The sequence below is a fragment of the Haemorhous mexicanus genome, chromosome 4 (genome assembly GCF_027477595.1).
Source record: "Haemorhous mexicanus isolate bHaeMex1 chromosome 4, bHaeMex1.pri, whole genome shotgun sequence".
In the NCBI taxonomy this organism is placed as follows: Eukaryota; Metazoa; Chordata; class Aves; order Passeriformes; family Fringillidae; genus Haemorhous; species Haemorhous mexicanus.
The window spans coordinates 66,473,003-66,487,986 of NC_082344.1; the positions used below are offsets into that span (position 1 = coordinate 66,473,003).

General features: G+C 37.7%; 1 protein-coding gene across 2 annotated transcripts in view; it reads left to right on the forward strand.

Annotated features, from left to right (window-relative positions):
- Nucleotides 1-14,984, forward strand: part of SORCS2 (sortilin related VPS10 domain containing receptor 2) — a 533,743-nt gene that overhangs the window by 407,102 nt on the left and 111,657 nt on the right. For both annotated transcript variants that reach the window (XM_059845225.1, XM_059845226.1), the window contains exon 4: nt 13,850-14,014. In XM_059845225.1, coding sequence (XP_059701208.1) covers nt 13,850-14,014 — 165 coding nt within the window. The remainder of the gene's footprint in view (nt 1-13,849; nt 14,015-14,984) is intronic.

Consider the following 14,984-nt stretch of genomic DNA (forward strand, 5'->3'; position numbering starts at 1 on the left):
TACACTATGTACATTGGAACAAAATTTTTGCATTAAGTGGTCAAAATGCCAGCAGAGAAAAATGAGAAAAATCCCAGAGAGGATGAAACCTGTGTAGTTATTTTTTTGAGAAATATAAGTAGGGATATTCTGTACTATTTATAGCAAAGGACAGTTCAATATTAAGGCATATTTTTATTCCATCACATTAATCCTGCAATGCACATAAGCATTTACCTACATTATGTTGATGGATATTATAAAGCACAGAGAGGTGAGGTAAACACTCCCCCAAGCCTTAGACTGAATTGCTGAGAGAATATCAAATACAGCCTGGCTCTCTAATGCCTTGTTTTGCTGCCTGTCCATCGCAGCACATCTTTGTTGGGCTCCAAGAATCATACCCTGGTGAATCTTCTTTAAGCTACCAATAAAGCAGTTTATCATAATATTCTGGTCTATGACCAGGGCAGGGCTCTTTACTGCTCCTTTTCTAGAGTGTAGACTTCAGCAGAGAGGTTGCAGAGTCTCATCTCAACATACAGTAGAGTTGGCATAGATTTAGGGTCTTGTGTTGAGAGGGAAGGCTTTGTGAGAATGTAATTTTATTACAAATCTGCTGTTGAGGAAAAGCTGTGTGGTGTTTGCTGCTGTGATGTGTGTTTGCAGAGTGCAGTGTGCTTTGGGAAACAGTTATTGTACCTTGTCAGCTTCCATTATGTTACACCATCCACAACAAATTGGTTTTTACTGTAACTACATTGCAAAAAGTACCCTGAAACTTTTGAAGGTGTTTTTTCCCCCTTATATTTAGCATAGTGAGTATGGATTAACAAAGGTCACAGTTGGCTGTTTTGATTAAAAATAGTGGAGGATTTGGGAATAGATTAAAATAAATCTTAAATCATTCCTAAATTCTGAAGACAAGTGTAGGCAGAATATTGACATGAAGCCAAACCATTTTTGATGGGAAGGTATAATATCACAGGATCACCCATTGCTGTCGAGCTACATAATGGGAACTACAGACAATCAATGCTTCCCTGGGAGGCCCAGATATGCTAAAGATACAGGGCAGCAAGAAATCACTTTAACTGCAACTTTTGATGGAGATGCATATTTAAATTACCTATAACCTACACTGCTCCTTCTCCTTCTTCTTCTCCTTCTCCTTCAGTAATAGTTTGTCAACTTTCAGTTTCACATGAATAATGGAGAGAAATCAAAAGATGTACCTGGGGGTTGGAGGAGCAAAATATATAAATTCCCAGCCTGAGCATGGTAAATCTTGGACACTAGTGACAATACAAACTTGAAATCGTGATCTGGATCTCATGAATGTTTCCCAAGCTCTGCAGACATGTAAAGACTGTTCATTTCACTGGTAGAAACCAGAGATAACCAACTTCTGGGTAATAAGTTATAGTGTGAATGTGGGGCTAGCCTGCAGAATTTAGCTTTTGCCTGTTTCTGAAAAGTGTCTCAATATATAAGACAGACTTTTTTTTTTTTTTTTTTTTTTTCGGTAGGAAGTTACTTCATTCTAGAACAAGGCTTAGTTGGAAACCAAATCTGCAGTACCTTGAACCTTGTGGTCCCAGTTTCCTGCAAAGTATCTTTCTGCAGTAGATGTAGGTTGCATGCTCTAAAAGAATCTATGGCCTAAATCTGAATTCACAAATTGAATTCTCAAAACTGAAAGACTGAATATATGCACCCACTGTAAATTTGAATGTGGATAAGAAAGAAGTAAACAATTGTTTTGTACTAGAAAAATACTGGCATCATGCTGTAGCTGCCCTACCTTGTTGGATCTCTGTAGAATCCTGTGCCCTGCTCAGCAGAGGGACCTGACAGCCCCTCAATGTCACTGAGAGAGAGAGAGAGAGAGAGATGGAAACCAGATGAACACATCTTAGCTGAGGTTTGACAGGTTGGGTATTTTGTTATTGAGAGTTTGCAAGAATTTAGCATTCTGCAGAAATTATATAGGCCACTCCAAAAACATAACTTCAGCTTCTTGTTTCATCCTGTTTCAACTAGCTGTTGGCAATCTGACATTTCTCTGTCACAGCATGTTTTCCAGGGGAACAGTTCAGCTTCTCAATTGCTTGCAGTGATTATTGTCTGTTAGCATGGTGCCACTTCAGGTTCTTGGGGCATGAACCTGTGTTGTTCTCTTTTGCTTTCTCCTTGTCTGCAGCTACTCTAATAGCCCAGATCACAGTGAGCCTTTCATTAATACCCACAGCCATGGCTGTTTGTAAAGTCATTTGTAGCTCGGGGATACTGAAAACTCTTCCTAGTGATAAACCTTGGAAAAGATGCTCAGAATAGGAGGCCAAGCAGACCCAGGCTTCTCTGTAGGCATAGATTTAAATTCTCTAAAAATTGTGGGAAGCATAAACCATGCTGCAGCTGGGAATTTCTGATGCTGAGCAGTTTTCAAATCACACCACTAGTACAGTGAATGAAATTAGTGGAGCTGCTTTCTGCATATGACAGAGGAAGTGATAGTGTGTAGCTTATTTGAATTAATTTGCCATAAATAATTATTGTTTCTTTAAAAATCATGAAGTTCTCATTTGGGGTTAAATAAAAATGCTTCAAAAAACACTCAGCTGCTTTTAGCACTGGGTGTGACCAGTCTGGTTTTTGCAGCTGTATTTGTTTACTTTTATCATTATTGCACCTACAGGCAAAGGTATGATTGAGCTCGGCACTGTCCAGATGGGAAACAGGGAGAGAGTCTTGCCCTGGGCAACTTGTAATCAGGCTGCCAGAAAAATGGATGTGCTGAAGCCCTTTGAAAACCTAGCTGGGACTACAGGCGTGCTGAGCACATTTTAGATGGTGGGGTCTTCTTGCTGCTTTGTTTATGAATGCTAGCCTTGGTGTTATTTCTGCATGCCAAATCACCACCTGGATTTATACACTTAAAACTCAGAGAAATTTTTGTTATTTTCCCTGAAACATTTTTATTAGGATCCTTTGTGTAAAAATACAATGTATTGTTTAGTTATCCAAGGCAAATTATTTCACAGATCATGAAGGTCTGTTTGGAGGCAGTTAGGGAAAACTAGCCATCCCCCTGGGCAATCTTGCTTCTTGAATGAGGCTTATTTTTCCTCTTGGTTTTTGGGAGAGGTTGGTTTGGTGAGATGTTGGGGTTTTTTTCATTTTGGGGGAGGAAGACAGGTTGAGGGGTTTTTTGTGGTTTTGTTTTTTTTTTTTTTTTTTTTGTAAATATGCCATCTTTGATACCTTTGGAGTTCTATAAGCCCTTTTATTTTCAGTAACAATAAATAAGTTATAGTCTATTTTTCTACAAACTTTTTCTTGTCCACTTATTAATTCTCTCAAAGAAATGCCTAGGAACAAGCTGATGAAGCGAGATAGATTTGAGTGTGAGACACTGTCAGGCAAGAGAGTAAATAAGTTTTTTTCCCTCCTTTTTTTCTCTTGCATGTCGCCGAACTGTTTAACTTGCAATAAATTATCAAGAAATGTTAGTAAATTAGTATGCCCCCTGGGACAGGCTGCTGATTATTTTGTGATTTCTATTTACTTTTCTGGAATGGACTGCAGTCTCTCAGATGAGTGCTTCTTTCAGGAAACTCACTTGAAAAAATGACAAAAGGCCATTTTTTTCTGGATAGAGATTGTACTGGGAGTTTTTAATTAACTTTTAATTATGTGAAAGAGGCTCTTTATATTACCCAGTGTTTCATTTTTTATGTCTCATCCTTTATGGCTTGCTCACACTGGCCTCCTCCCAGTTCGTTGTGTTGTATTATGGTGATTTGATGCTGCTTACAAGTTTTTAGGAGCATTATCTCAATTGCAATCCATAAAAAAGTCTGTAAGTATTCTTACATTTTTTAGCAATGTCTAGCTGTGGTCCTAGGCTGCAGTGGCTTAAAGCATAAGAGGTGAAGAACAAGATGTGCTGGACAGTTATACTGGCAAGGATTTTATAAAAATAAGAAAGTACAATGTAATTTAGAGGGCTAATACCAACAGGGAAAAAAACCCAACAACCACAACAAAAAAGTTTTAAACAAAACAACAAAAAACTGCCACCCAAAATGGCAAGAAAAGCCACTAAAACCAATTTTTTTTTAATGGCGTTAGGCAAATTAAGTTCTTGCTGGGCTTTGACCCTTTCAGTTTTCTCCTTTCTTAACCTCGTGATGACCTTCTTCCAAATGCCATAAATGCTTCTCCAAGAACAGCAAATTTATAATTTTGTGATCACAGCAGTCTCCCAGCTCCTAAACAGGAGGTCCAGCAGGGCATGTTCCCTTGCTGGGTCCCTCTCAGCTGTGTTGGGAAGTTATCACACTGCAGACACCCATCTTTTAGCACCACTCTAAGGACACCTATTTTTATTCCCATCTCATTGGTATTGATGGGAAATGTAGAGAAACTGTGATAAATGTAGAGTCTCATAAGACATTTGTGTTACAGCCTCAAGAACCACTGCAAAAATCTTGTAAGGGCAAAAGCAGTGATAAGGCTGATGTTTTGTTTGGATGCTGCTTTAGATGGCATCAGTCCCAGGGTCTGCAAAATGATCACTTTGCAGAGTTCTATCTGACTGGGATCAGAACTGTAACTTCAAGACTAACCTTCGTGTCATGTTTTTAGAGCTCTGTGTAGTTGCTTGTCTTAGAAAGGAAAATAACAATATTGCCTGGATTTTCTTTTTCTGTATTGGTTACAATTTGTAGCTGAATCTCTAGAAATGTTCTTGGCAGGAGAGAAAGCTCCTGAAATCTTCCTAGCTGTTTGCTGTCTCTAAACACACTTCTAGGAGCCAAGCTCCTCAACTTTCTATTTCCAGTAAAATATTATGTTAAAACCAAACAAAATACCAAGCAAACAAATGCCTGTTTTAATTACAAGCTTTTAAGGAGGATTAAATGTTAGTAAAAGGAGAAAAGGGTATTAGTAGAAATGTTTGTTCATTCATTTATTAATGTATTCACTTTCAAACTTCTCATTAAAATGTAGTGGAAAAGAGTCAAAATAACATTCTTAGGAACAAAGGTAGAAACAATAACACCTGCCCCTAAATTTTTCCAATGTAGCAAATGAGCAAGAGCATGTTATTTCTGTTTCTGAGCTGGTTTGGGTGATGTGCAGCCTTTTCTCTCTCATATGTGTGAGAATATGTACAGAATTGCCTAAGGTTTAGTAATAATAGCATTCACCTGGGATGAGGCCAGGACTTGTTCCTGCAATCACACATGTGAGTGCTCTAAAAACTAATGAACAAAGACAGTATCTCTGCCCCAACAAATATTTTCTAATGATGTGCATAAGGGGGAGCATCTCCAGAGGGAGCTGTTCTCTCCCCCCAAGTCCCTCATGGGCCTTAGGAATCATACTTGTAAATCTGATGTAAGCTTTCAGCAATACATTTCAGTTATGGAAAAAAAAAATATGCTTTTCAATAGAAAAAATATTTTAAACATCCTCTTCCAAAAGTACCAGTCAACACCACTCCCAAGTACACCCAGAGAAAACTAGGACAGCAGCTACCAGGTATGTGTATTTACTGAAATCCTACCTCAATATCAAATGGGTATTTTATAACTGCAAAAAATCTAAGCCCCAGTGGAGAAAGGTTTATTATCTGCAGAGCTGCTACAATCAGGCACAGCAGTACTGTATGCTTCTGAATATAAAAGCTCTATTCTTCAGTGAAGTCCTTTTTCTATTAATGAGATTCACCCTAATGGGACCAAAAATTACTTTAAAAGACATTTTCTTTCTGCTTTTCAAAGGTTTTTTTCCAGTCCATTTGGACTGGATATCAAAGATAAGGGGAAATATTTCAATAGCAGGGCTTTTATAATTAAGCTTTGTAGCCTACATAATGGAGATATGGCCAAATTCAAGTGAAAAATAATTACTGTTTTTCCAGCATTTGCCTCTGCTGCTCTCCATTTTTTCTGTTTCCCATTTTCTCCTTGAAACCCACATAATATGTTGTGACTTAAGTATGAAAGACTTTCTCAGAGCAGCTCTTTCCCCCCAGGTTTCTGTTTTCCCTCCTGGTATAGGGGAGAAGACCTGTTCAATCTTTAACTATACCCAGACCTCCTTTCAGTGCCTACACTTTTCAAAAGGGATCAGGAGCTTCCTGAAGGATAAGGACTTCAACAGCTCATTTCCTAGTGCCAGATACCCCTTTAGGTATGGAAATGGGTAAAAGCAAAGAACATGAGAGACCCGTGATATACATCTGAAGCATTTTGTGGATGATGCTAAGACAGACATGATGTTTATTGTTTTCCAGTCTTCAGGAGCTCCCAGTCACTGAGCCTTTTCAGAGCTCTCAGTGATTAGAGTCAGCAGCTTCAGCAGCTTTGGAAGTGGCCCACCTGGTTGCTTGATCTTGTTTGTGTTTGCAAATGTGTATATTCACACGCACACACACATACATACACACACACACACACATTTCTTACCTACAATTTTGGAAAATGGTACTTATTCTTCATAACTTGTGGCAGAGTCATTAATTACCTTGATCTCCATAAGAAATGCTCTATAAAACTGGGAGAGAGATGAATAGATGTGCTTGAAGTTGATGCTTCAGCTGGTGTTAGGAATGTCTTGGGTGCATTATGGGAAGGCCTTTGCCTGTGAAAACACCTGATGAGTATTTGGGATTGGAGGGGAAAAATTTTGCAAAGCGAGATTCCCAGAGCAATGTTTTGAGAGCTCATTTTTGTAGTCTTCCCAGAAAATTCTTATACAGCATTATTACAGAGATGAGATTCATAGTAAAGGACCAAAAGTCATACCTTTAGTATTTTTAAGACAGAAGAGTGTTTATCTATTACAGATGATGATGAAGTCCTGGTCAATCCTATATGAGTGATAATTTTAGCCCCCACAACTGCCTTTTTTCCTTCATGTTTTCCCCCTGTCACTAATTACCATCCGCGTAATTTCTCTTTGAGCTTAGTGCAGATTTTGCTGTTGACAAATTAATGGCTGGTGGCTAGGAACTGTTTGAGCTGTTTCTTCATTAATTTAGAACAAATCACATACTGCAGTCATTTGTTGTGCATCCATTATCCTGTTTGGAAAGCATTGTTTTATATTTCTGCTCTGTGGTGTATTGAGGCAGAAAATATTTGCAGTTTAGTTGGAGGTCTACAAAATAAGCTCTTGAATTAGATTAATCTGTGAATGCCTAAGCTAAAAAGGTCAGTGTGTGCCTGTTTTTTCCAGTAAATACTAATGTTTGTGGAAATATTGGTGGGAAAGAGTGAAACTTGCCCATTTCTGCTTTTAATACTACTCCTTTTTTTTTTTTTCTTTCTCTCTGAGACACAAAAAATGTTCTTGTTTCATGGGCAATATAAAACCAGGTTAGGGAACATTCCCCTGCTGTGACAAGAATTGGTGCTATGACTTTCCCAGTGCTATTTCCCTCTCAAACTGCTGATTTAGAGCATACTGGAAAAGAGCATCTGATTTAGATCTTGGTACACTGGAGTGCATTGATTTAAACCCAAACTTTTGAATATGTGAACAAACCAATATGGGGGCCACCCCTCAAAGCATCTCAACATTAAGTTCTGCCCACTTTGGATGTAGGAATCTACAAGGGGTACATCAAATGATCACTTTTGCTGAAGAATTAGCACTAGCCAGGCTAACATTGGACTTTGCAAGAAGATCAAAGGACCCTTCTGTTTTTACTGTGACCTTTGGCATATTCATGCCTTTCTCAGTATATTGTAGAAATTCCTAATTTGCTCTAATGTGTGCCAGTGTTTTTGAATTCCCAGGCTGGCAGCATGAGGTACTGCTCTGAAATGTTTTTGAAGAGAGCATTTCTCAAGAAAATTTGCACTGTCATGGTAGTCAAGGGGCAATGATGTTTTGGTTCTAGCAGGTTACAGATGCATGAGGTTTGTTCCTGTGGAGGAATTGGGATCAGCTTGTGTATCCTTACCCTTCTCTAAGTGAAGAGACTGATGAATTGAGTTGTAACTGGTGTCCCCTAGAGACTTGGCATCATCAGCCCCTTTGAGGTGTTTAGTTCAAAAGATCTGGCTGATTTAGGTAGATACAGGTTGCCAGCAGGGCAGAATTGTAGTCTGTTCATCAACATCACTCAGAACATGCATAGCTGTTTCTCTGCAGGCATTCATTATTATGATATGTAAGCACCCTTAAACTTGATTTCACTATGGTGAATGCCATAAAGGAAAGCCAACTATTTCAAAACTATTTTCTTTTATGATCTGATTATATTATTTCAGGCTTGCTTAGGTGCAGTGAAAGCCAGCTGGGTTCTGTCCAGTTACTCTGAGCACATTTTCCTGGTAGGGTGCTAACTCTGATGTTCACTCCCTCTTCAGTATGTCTTATATATTACCAACTACTCCAGTTGCTAACCAGCTTATTTTAAGATCCTGACCTCTAAATATTCATTCCACATCCTAAAGTGCCTAATGTGTTGCTGATACTAGACAAAAAAATTGCACCTTCTGTTGTGATATTCCAAATGATTAATGAGCTGACCACAACCCAGGGGAGAAGAAACTGTGATACATGCTTTCCATTAACTCCACCAGGATTGCTTCAGATGGGCTTTGATTGTGTCCTGAGGTAGCAAATAATCCTCAGGAATCATCTTTAATATTCCCATTTTCCCCTCCCTTATGGTGGTTCTCCTAGAGACTAGCTGCTGTTTTGAAATGCTTCTGTGTAACAGCTTAAAAGGGACTCTTCAAGAGAAAGTAACAATTCTAGAGGAAGCTGTGAATTTTGACATAAAAAGTAAAATACTGTTCTGGGGTGTATGTAAATTCCTTTCTATGTATTTCGCCCAATTCAGTTGGACACAGAAGCAAACTTATTAGATCCACTTATAACTTAACATTTGTGAGGAGTGATTATGTAATGTAATCTTCAGGGAAAATCTGCAAGATTAAGCTGCTATCTGGGAGACATTTTATTTTACTCTGTGCTTGGAATGACCTTGGGCTGATTTTTTAGGTATTGTTTTTCACCACTCTGAGAGTAAAGGGACTATATTTCACTCTCACTTAGATACTCTTGAGTTATCAGGTCTCTCATACCATCCAAAATAAAAATCATAACCCTTTGCAGTCCACTTTGTGTGTTTTAGGAATGCTGCCTGAGAAGCAACATCTCATTTACAAGTGGGACCAGAAGCTTTAGTAATCTTACTCTCAGCCAAGTGTATCTAATAATACATGAATAACATAAATTGTAAACCAAAGACAAATAGAAGAGTTAATTAGTCTTAAAAATGTTGAAGGTGTGACTGCAGGGCTGTGAAGCTCTTTGAATATTGCCCTGAGATTGGCAGTGCTGGCTCAAAGGCCACTTCCCATCAGAGCTGTGATGGTGTCACCACCCACAGAGGTGTCTGTGGTGGTGTCACCAGGAGATGCCCTGTGCTCAGCAGCCTTGTCTCCAGTTTAGCTGAGCACCTTCATCTGGACATTAGCACTGCATGTTCTTCAGGGCTTTAAGGTGAAGGAGGGCAGATTTAGGTTGGAAGAAGTTCTTTACTGGGAGGGTGATGAGATGCTGGACACATGTTGTTCAGAGTAGTTGTTGATGACCCCTCCCTGGAAAGTGTTCTGTGAAATTATTTGACCTCAGTAGGGATGGCTTATATGTTCACATAATAATGGCTTACATGTTCACATCACTGAGGGGTTTTTCCCTGGAGTGGATCCAGCATTCTTTAGGATTGTATCCCCTGTGTCCAGTGGGAGTTCAGCCTACTGGGGATGGCTGAGAAAGGATAGGTTCTTCCTGGCCATGCTTGGCTTCTCAGTGCATGTTTACTGGGTGCTTAAATGAAGAGTCTCTGTATTTTTTTTTCATTTCTTACTCTGCCCAGGGGAGGTTTCTTCCTTCAGGGTCAGCATGGAGTGCTGAGGAGTGTCTTGATTTCCTACCTTATGGAGGATTATAGAATTAACAAATAGTGTCTCATCTCTCACCACTTACTGCAGAAGTCTCCTATAGCAAGTCAGATACTGTGAGTGTAAAAATTTATTAATCATGGGCATTTTTACTTTTTTTTTTTTCCTTTTTAATACTAGGGAAATAGAAAGGAAAATAAAAGCTACAATTAAAATTAAGATCAGTTGCTGCAGTTGAAAGAGACAGCACAATTGTAATATGTTAGAAAATTGCCTTGTTTTAGAGAAAGTGCTGATTAAGATCAAATTTGTCTTGAGTTTAAATTTTGATTGGACGTAAACTGAGGGGAGGGGGGTTATATTTCAGACACAGTGCAAATGATGCATGTTAATATCCTCTGTTTATTGCCACTTGAAATTGCAGCATAGCTTTGAATTGCTGCCAAATCTACTGTTAAGACTCCCAAGTAATCACTATGATTATTCCAAATCTTCATGGTAACAGTGAAAGAAAAAGTCTGATACGCAAAGAACTGTAGCCTAAGCCATCAGAATCTTTTCATTCTTTGGGGCTCAGATTGTGATTCCACTCATAGTAGGAATGGTTAGACAGGCATATTGGCCAATCAGTCTTGAAAGAGAGATTAAACAAATGGAGTTAATTATGTTATTTTCAGATTTGTTTGGTTTTTCTGTTAACTCCTGCCTCACTGACTTTCCCTGTAATGAGGAAAAGCATGACTTTTATTTAGTTTTGGAATGGTTTAATTCCTACATTGGCATGGTGTGGTATTTTTCTTTTTTATTGGATTTTTTCCTTTTCCCTTTTGTTCATCTGTAACAGATACTACTTTTACTCTTTGTCTTTACAGTCCATATGGCTGTTTATCTCCTTGAAATATTTTTTTTTTTTTTTACTTCTGTGTAGCTACTGGCAGTTGTAGACTTTCATAAGACCTGAATGTATACACATGTTATTGTGGTTTATTTAGCTGGATGGAGATTAAGTACGGATGTCTGAGATAAACAACATAATATAAAGCTACAATTGAAAAAAAAAATATTAGAAGAATCTCACAGGAGTGAGAAATGATATGGAAAATGTTTCTAAGGAGCTCAAGTTTATCTGTGCTTAAAATCTGTTCTGGTTTTTAAATACACAGTTATTCAAGGAAGGAGTTTATTTTGAGATAAAGCCATCGCTGCTAGTTGGCTCTCTAGATAGTATGTCCCAGTTGCATCCCTTCATCAGTTGCTTGCAGGAGGGTTTTGCTACTTGTTTCACTTACAAAGTAAATAAAACTTCTTATGGAAAGCGTCTAATGTGGATACAATATTTACTCTGGAGCATTTTCCTAAATAACTAGTGTTAGCCAGCAGGCAAGTCTGAGCGCCTGGTGTGTTAGCTGTAGGAGGAAATCTCTGTGTCTGACACATAATGGTCAGTTTAAACTATTGAAATATAAATCACAACACTAAGTGAATTTCAAAAATATTTATTTAAATGAATTATGATGTGTGTGAATAAAAGAATAGTTAGCAACCCTGCCATATATGCTTGCAAGTCTACAATCTTTAGGCTATTTTTTAAAATAGATTTAACTCCAAAAGATACATAATATTTTTGAAGGACAGCATTAGCAAATATCACAGTATGTTTGTGTTACATTATAACAAGCATTTTTCTTATGATTTCAGTGCTGTTGAATCCACATCAGGAAACTTAGCCATGCATGTATTTAAGCCTCAGTAACAGTGAAAACCACTCCCGATTTTATAAATCTCATTCCTTTATTATTTTGAAGACATAATTTTGATATTTTTGGAAGTGTAAGATTTATAAGGTCAGAAAAAAAAAAAGCAAGACAGTATTTCTGTAGTGCAGAGATTTCTGCTGTGTACAAGTGCAGTTCATGCCTTTTCTGGGGACCAGAAGGCATGAACTCCATGTTCTGGTCACGAACCAACAGGAATGAGCACTATGTACCTCACTCAGCAGGAAAATAGTTTGAATTTATTTATTTCCAAGAGAAAACAGATATTTTAAGCCTAAGTCACAGACGGGAGTCTGGCAAGAAAGTACAGATGTCTGTGCTTGGCATGAACACTTCTTCACTCCCCCTTGAGATGCAGGCACAGGGACAGGGCAGCACATGACAGCCACGTTCAATTTCAGGTTCATGCCATGCCTGCTGCAGAAAACCTAATAAATGAGTGTGTTACAAGAATCTCTCAATGCTGTATCTAGGCCACCAGCAGCCACTGGTGGAGTGTAGATAGTAATGAATTAATGTTTGAAGGAACAGAAAGCTCAAGAGACAGAAAGCCATTGGATACAGTAGAAATAAGAGAAGGCATTTGTGAAGGTGTCATTTACAGAGGCTTTCCAATAAAAATGTCATTTTCTTTCTCTTGGGTAAATTATATCATTAAAAATTACCAGATTTTAACAATGTAATGGGTTATTATTTTGCTCTTCTTACTGACCTAGTCACGCAGCTAATGGAATAGATTTGCTTTAATATATGCTTTAGTGTGGGATTTTAGCATGGACCATGAACCCTGAAGTATCTGCAGTTGTCTCTCTTGTTCAACAATGTACTCCAATAAGTGCCCTATTTGAGGTATATGAAAGCCCTCGAAATTAGTGCCACTGTGTATGTGCTTCAGGGAAAAGTGCACATGCTTAAGTTGCTTGTCAAATTGGAGCACCTATAAATGTTGAATTTATAGTTTTCCCCCCAAGACCAATTGCAGTAAAAGCTCAGCCCAGCTGTCATATCTGTATAATTCATTAGAAGTTTCAAAATTTTAACTTCAGCTCTGCTCTAAAAAAGTGACTACATTAAAACTGTACTGTTTTTGTTAATCTCTCTCCTTCTTTGTATTCACATTATTGTAATTCTGTTTGCATAACTCATTGCCATTTATCTCTGTAAGCAACTTACAGTCACTGTATCACAGTGATCAGTATTCTGTGGTGTTTTCTGCACCATTGGCTGAATATCCGAAATACATTTTGAATTAAGGATTTTTTAAATTGTTTTTGAAGTGTGAGCTAGAGAGAGCCCAGCTGGACTTTGAAAATCCAGTTTGTTTGCAGGCTATCAGTTGAGAAAGGCAGATTTTTGAATGCCAACTGGACTTTTCTGATCTGGAAAAACTAACAAAATGGATCCTCACATTGGCAGTTTTAGAACCATGATGTTATAGCAAAAGCTGAAGAAGTTGAAATGAGTAAAATTCTAACTAAATTATGTGGGGAGAATTTCTTGGTTGCTTAAAGCTTAACACAAAGATCACACAGCGAGACAGCTCAAGATATTATCTTGATTCAAGGCTTTGTTTGGGCCTGAGAATGAAAATGCAGATAATTTGTTGGCATAATCTTCTGCATCACAGTGAATTACTTTTTATTCAAAGTATGTTAGGAAGAGGAGAATGGTAAAACAATGGAGAGATATTATAAAGTTATTTCTCCCCAGTCATTCTTCTGCTATTGCAATGATTATTTTTACATTTAGTAGCCTCACTAGATATAGAGATGTATTTATATGGACATGTTAAAATAAGTCATTACTGGTAGTATTTTTCTTTTATTTTTTCATTAGTCTGGGGATTTTATCATGTGGCCTCATAAACCTTGTACAAGCACCAAAACCCAAGGCAGTCATTCTGAGCAGAGATGAGAAGCATTATCAGTTTGGTGTGGATTCCAAAGTCATAGAAAGTAACATTCACAGGTTTGGTCAGGGAAGATTAATAAAATCTTGTGATCCTTATCTCTTGGTGATTTGAGTTTCTTGTCTACAGAATTTTGATATATAGGTAAGGTGTGTACAAAATCTGACATTAACACAAAAAAAAATAAGGCTCTGTTTTCTGTTACAGAGAAATGAGGCTTCTGAAAGTATGTTGTTGTTTTTGTCTTTTAGATAATTCTTGTAAGTTCTTCCCATAATGACCGTGACCAAAGCCTTTTCATAAGCACAGATGAAGGAGCCACTTTCCAGAAACAACCCATTGCTTTCTTTGTGGAAACTCTCCTTTTTCACCCAAAAGAAGAAGATAAAGTACTTGCTTATACTAAGGAAGGCAAGGTAAGGCTTGAAGATACAGCTTTTCTTTGAAATTTAGGAGTTGCTCTATTAAATAAAGTAATTCTGACATGCTGATTAGTGTTGGGTTTTATGAAATAACAATTGCCCAGAAGGGAATCATATCATGTTTTTCAGATTTATTTAAATATTTATTTTATTGATGTCCAAATCTTTGTGGTTATGGTAGTTTCAATCCTTGTATATTCAGTTGATATTGATATTGGGAATATTTATCCTTCTGCATAATACAGTTAAAAAATAATGAAACATGCTCCTCCCTGGAAAGTGACCATAAACAATTTATAGTACAGTAGCAAGTTAATGAAGTTGAAATATTGCCTCTAAAGGCTGTTCACAAAATATAAAATAAACTCTCAAAACAAACTGCACACTCATATAGCAGAATAGGATTTGTGGAATCAGTGATTCTGTAGAAATGTACAATAATTATCTCCCTTTTAGTGGCTTTATACCACTTTCAGATTCAGGAGCTGTTCATGTTTGTTAATTTTTACCGTCTTTCAGATTTCTTATGGTTAAACTGTGAAGTCAGTTTTCTGGGTGGGTTGGGCTGAGCCCTGATGAGTGTTCACACCATCTCTAAGTGTGTAGCTCATCTCTTTTTCACAGTGCCAAAACTGCAGCTGCAAACTCACTGTCATTCCAGTCCTGGTAGCAGCCTTGACTCGCCTCTACCATTACTCCTGTTTTAAACTTAAATTGGTAAACTCTTGTCCATTTTACCCTCATCATGCCTCACAGAAATTGATTATTTAGGTGGTGAGATTAGTCAGAGAAGTTGCACATACTGCAGCCAAATACTGCACTGATTGCAGTGATGTTTTACCAAGTCACCCTTTTGGACATGTTTTTGAATATATAAGTTAACAGCTGATCCCAAACCAATTCATGTTTACAGGGGTTTGCAAATAAGGGTAGAGCTAGAATAAAAAACATAGCAAACCAAAAT